Source organism: Electrophorus electricus, chromosome 1, assembly GCF_013358815.1.
Source record: "Electrophorus electricus isolate fEleEle1 chromosome 1, fEleEle1.pri, whole genome shotgun sequence".
In the NCBI taxonomy this organism is placed as follows: Eukaryota; Metazoa; Chordata; class Actinopteri; order Gymnotiformes; family Gymnotidae; genus Electrophorus; species Electrophorus electricus.
In genome coordinates, this window is record NC_049535.1 from 28,300,753 (window position 1) to 28,306,183 (window position 5,431).

General features: G+C 43.0%; 1 protein-coding gene across 1 annotated transcript; it reads left to right on the forward strand.

Moving 5' to 3' along the window:
* Window positions 1-1,038: 1,038 nt before the first annotated feature.
* Window positions 1,039-3,084, forward strand: fzd2 (frizzled class receptor 2). The gene has a single exon (XM_027014665.2). The coding sequence runs from the start codon at window positions 1,194-1,196 to the stop codon at window positions 2,847-2,849; it is 1,656 nt and encodes a 551-aa protein (XP_026870466.2). The 5' UTR covers window positions 1,039-1,193; the 3' UTR covers window positions 2,850-3,084.
* Window positions 3,085-5,431: the final 2,347 nt, after the last annotated feature.

Genomic DNA, 5,431 nt, shown 5'->3' on the forward strand with positions numbered 1-5,431 from the left:
CTGGAGAAACGTACTTTCGTTGCACCAGTGAAGTATATAGAAGAAATCGCAATTTAAAAAAAACACAAAAAAACAGTCTTAACCTCTCTTGACTTCTTGAGCTCCCCACGCCAAGGTGTTGTCTATTCCCGGTGTTTATAAATGGATCGTATGGCTCTACGCATGGCTCAAAAAATTCCAGTAATTCAAATATATCTCCAATTTATAAAGTATTTCTTTATAAATCCCAGTTTCTGCATAGTAGATGCGTACGCACATTTCAGACCCATTTTGTGCGTACAAATCGTTAAAAAACGAAGCCCAGGATCTATGTTGTCACTGCTGCAGATTAGGTGAAATTACACATGACGATAGGACAACTGCAATGCCAAAACAAATAATAAACATGGATTCAGTTGGCTCGAGCTTGTGTGTTCTTATTTATAAGGTAAACAATAATATAGATACAAAAACGAACTTTATTAAAGGAACACAATATATACAGTCGTTATGATGCTGTATGTGTAAATAGACACAAGGTGGCAATGTTTACATCTTAACGATAGATAGATAGATAGATAGATAGATAGATAGATAGATAGATAGATAGATAGATAGATAGATAGATAGATAGATAGATAGATAGATAGATAGATAGATAGATAGATAGATAGATAGATTCCTTCAGTGATTGATTCAGTCATTTGTTCAATGATTTGTAGGCTATTTGTAGATATAGCTTTAATTTTTATTACTGTAAAAAAAAAAAAACGGGTATTCGTGTTTTAAAAAATAAATACAAATAAAACCATGGCTCCCATTCCCAGCTTGTCTAGGTATGTTTTTCTAGCACATAACCACTTAAATGCATACAGGTTGGTATTGCTTCTGGAAAATCCATTGGACAGGAGATCATTTTGCGAGGACAGTCTGGAAGCGTGTCTGTTTCAAGACCCCCGAAATCCCTCCTCCTTTTCATCTCATTTCAAGACAGAGTAGGGGAACTTGAAACAGTTGAATCGGACAAAAAAAAACGGAGGGGGGGGGGGAGTCATGTAGTCACTTCTACGCGCAACAAATTTCGTTGGACGGAAAAGTTGTAGAATAAGTTCGTGTTCGGATTTTTTAAGAATAGCATTTTTTTCTACAGCTTAGCTTGTGTAGTCTCCCCCTAAACTTATGTTTTACTATAAATTTAATAACTTATAGTGACAATGGAGACTAGTATGAGTTCTGTTCCCTTCTTGGCATTGCTACTGTCGTCCTTTCTCGTCTGCGTTTCTGGACAATATCAAGGTGATCATGGTATAGCCGTCCCTGATCATGGATTCTGTCAGCCAATTACAATTCCACTTTGCACGGACATCGCATATAATCAAACTATTATGCCAAACCTTGTCGGACATTATAACCAAGAGGACGCAGGTTTGGAAGTTCATCAGTTTTATCCGCTGGTAAAGGTACAGTGTTCACCGGAGCTCAGGTTCTTTCTGTGCTCTATGTATGCGCCCGTGTGCACAGTGTTAGAAAAGGCAATTCCACCGTGTCGATCAATTTGTGACAGAGCTAAACATGGGTGCGAAGCACTTATGAACAAATTTGGTTTTCAGTGGCCGGAGCGGCTGAGATGCGAGAATTTTCCCGTACTGGGAGACGGACAAATATGCGTGGGTCAGAACGACTCCAAAGCCACTGTTGCGCCTGTTAACATGCCGGTTCCGGGAACACCAGGAATTCACCTATATTCCACACCGGACAGGCCTTTCCGCTGTCCTGCGACACTCAAGGTCCCTACGTATCTGAACTATAAATTTCTTGGAGAGCTAGACTGCGGCGCTCCGTGCGAATCTTCCAAAGCTCACGGCGCCTACATGTTTTTTAACGACCAGGAAATCGAATTCGCCCGTATTTGGATTCTGATCTGGTCGTGCCTGTGTTGCGCGTCCACACTGTTTACAGTTACAACTTATCTGGTAGACATGCAGCGCTTCAGATATCCTGAGCGCCCCATAATTTTCCTGTCTGGCTGCTATACCATGGTCTCAATAGCCTACATCACTGGCTATTTTCTGGGCGACAAAGTCGCATGTAATGAGAGCTTCTTCCCCGATGGCTACAAGACCATCGTGCAGGGTACCAAGAAAGAGGGCTGCACTATCCTCTTCATGATGCTCTACTTCTTCAGCATGGCCTCCTCCATCTGGTGGGTGATCCTGTCGCTCACGTGGTTCCTGGCTGCTGGCATGAAGTGGGGCCACGAGGCCATTGAGGCCAACTCGCAGTACTTCCACCTGGCAGCGTGGGCTGTGCCTGCCGTGAAGACTATCAGTGTGCTGGCACTTGGCCAGGTGGACGGCGATGTGCTGAGTGGCGTGTGCTTTGTGGGCGTGAGCGGGGCGGGTCCCCTGCGCGGCTTTGTCCTGGCACCGCTCTGTGTCTACCTCTTTGTTGGCACGAGCTTCCTGCTGGCTGGCTTCGTGTCGCTCTTCCGCATCCGCACAGTCATGAAGCACGGTGGCACCAAGACGGAGAAGCTGGAGCGTCTGATGGTGCGCATTGGTGTGTTCTCCGTGCTCTACACTGTGCCCGCCACCGTCGTCATTGCCTGCTACTTTTATGAGCAGGCCTTCCGTGAACTCTGGGAGCGGAGTTGGGTCAGTGCTCGTTGCAAGGGCCTGGCTGTGCCCTGTCCACCGCAGACCACACCACGCATCTCCCCTGACTTCACTGTCTACATGATTAAGTACCTCATGACACTCATTGTGGGCATCACCTCTGGGTTCTGGATTTGGTCTGGGAAGACACTGCACTCCTGGAAGAAGTTCTACGCACGCCTGACCAGCAGACAACATGGCGAGACCACTGTGTAGAGGAAAGGACAGGGGAACCTCACTCACACATACGCATACACACACAAACACACACACACAAAGGCTTTGTGCCTTTTTAATTAATGACTCTTTTCACAGAAAGACATTTATGGACAAGGTATGTTTTCAATTATTGTCAGTATTCTGAATTTGGAAACAGTCACTATTGGCATTTGCTGTTGAATATTGCAGGCCACATGTAAGACTGTGAGGGGCAATTAGATGTGATTCTTTTGTTGTCTTTTTTGTGTGTTTATGTTCGGAAATGGTAAAGTCGGGGCAAAATGGAAACTAAACAAATGTGGATATTTCACAGAAAAAAAGAAGCGAAAGCAGAACCAGAAAAAACAAACAAACATGGCTGTTTTGATGACATGTGCGACAGTGCTCTCCATGCCTTGCATTCCATACCCATACCATACCCATGCCTTCTTCTTCACATATCAGCCAAGAAGTCTGCCTGCACAGTGATATGGCAGCTGAAACCTCACACAGCAAACGGAGGCTTGAGCTGATGGGAGGAGCTTTTAAAATGGATGGTGGCGCTGAGGGGGAGGAGCTTTTTAAAAGGGAGGGTGGAGTTGAGGGGGAGGAGCTTTTTAAAGTTCTTTTTAAAACTAGTTCTGTTTTTGCAATAAATTATGCTAGATGTGCTTTGAAGCACTGTAAATAGTATTTGTAATATATATTTGAATATAATTATATATTTGTATTTAAATTTTTGAATTAGTCTTGTTTTTGAGTTTAAACAAGACTCCCTCTCCCTCTTTCTTTCTTAACTCTCTCCCTCTGTCTGCTGCTGACATACACATGCTTGCCGTAGATTAAACTACACATGCTTGCTGTAGATGAAACTCTGTGATCATTTTACTTCCTCCATTCTGAAAGCTGTTTCAAATTAAAAAGGATCCTCGCACAGAATGTTCCTTCTGCTTAGCCTGTAACCCCACCTCTGTCTGCACCTCAAACATCAGGCAGTGGAAGCGCATAAAACAATGACATTCCTCCAAGAGATTTGCCAAGGTGTGAATCGTCACAAGAGAGAGAGGGAGAGTTTGATGAGGGGGTGGGAGGGCTGTTTTTGCAGATTTTTTTTTTTTGGTGAGGAGTGTGAAGCAGTAAACTTTTCATCAGCAAGAGCAGGAACTGCAGGAAGGGTGCATAGTGACATACACTGTGTGTGTGTGTGTGTGTGTGTGTGACTGACAGAAAGACCTTTTGCTTTGCTTTAATCCTCCCTTTTTCAGTTTTTATGTTCCGTGTTCTCCTGCCTGTGTTTCTTAGTGATGATGCGTATGTATCACAGAAAAGCAAACAGGTCACAGGAGTTCTAAAAATGAATATTATGCTATGTGTATTAAGCACAAGGGAGCTCAGGTACGTTTTTGAATCTAGTGGACTCTGTTATAAACAGTGAATCTAGTGGTGAATCTATGGACTCCTCTGTTATAAATGGTGAATCTATGGATTCCTCTGTTATAAATGGTGAATCTATGGACTCTTCTGTTACAAACAGTGGCTGTAAAACCTCTCATTTACCGAGCAAACGATTATCAGATTATTCTGATAAACATACCTCATTGAAGTAGCAGCTCATGCCTGCTTGGCATGCTTTTAGACATTGTGTGTGTGTGTGTGTGTGTGTGTGTGTGTGTGTGTGAGTGAGAGAGAGAGAGAGAGAGAGAGAGAGAGAGAGAGAGAGAGAGAGAGAATGAATGAGAGTGTGTGTGTGTGTGTGTGAGTGAGAGAGAGAGAGAGAGAGAGAGAGAGAGAGAGAGAGAATGAGAGTGTGTGTGTGTGTGTGTGTGTGTGTGTGTGTGTGTGTGTGTGTGTGTGTGTGTGTGTGTGTGTGTGTGTGTGTGTACACTCATGTTTCAGTCCCAAGGCATTCAGTTTCATGCGCTTTCCTTTGCACAATGGCAGCCTTCTGTCTTTACCTTCAGTCTCATTCACTTAGCACTTTCCAGAACCTGGCTTGCAGTAGAAAAGAGTGAGTTTGTTTGTGTGTGTCTGTGAGGGTACACTTGTTGAAAGGGTACTCCATTTCTTCACCAAGGAACTTCAATATGAGTTTTCAGTGAGCTCCTTTGATTACAGAAAGATCTGGTATCACTGCACGTAAGCGAAATACTTCCCCATAATTATACACTCCTAAATACATCTAAATATTTCTAAATTGTGAAATCTTGCTAAATGCATCTAAACATTTTTAAATACGTAAAGTGTATGTTTATCTTACCAATGCATGTATTGGGAGTTTGCCAGTTACAGATCTGATCAGCAGCTCTGGGAGGGTGTGGTGTATGCATCTCATGGACTGTGTAATTACTGTGTCCAGCGAAAAGTTGCTTTAATTAGAAACACTGTACTATGAAGTAGTGCAGTAAAGTCTGGAATATTTTGTTTGACCTGAACTCATGTAGTAGTAGAATTAATGTTGTTTATTAAAAGAAAGTTGGAACTGTGTTCTGGAAGAAGACATGTAGATGGCTGTCTAAAAGCTCTTTTTTCTGCCTTGCATTATACAGTTTGCCAGTATAGTCAGGGTTCTAGGGAAACTGTGATAAGCCAGACACATGCAT

What these genes read in the sequence shown, in the direction of transcription:
- fzd2 (XM_027014665.2), top strand. Translation starts at nt 1,194, where the DNA reads ATGGAGACTAGTATGAGTTCTGTTCCCTTCTTGGCATTGCTACTGTCG.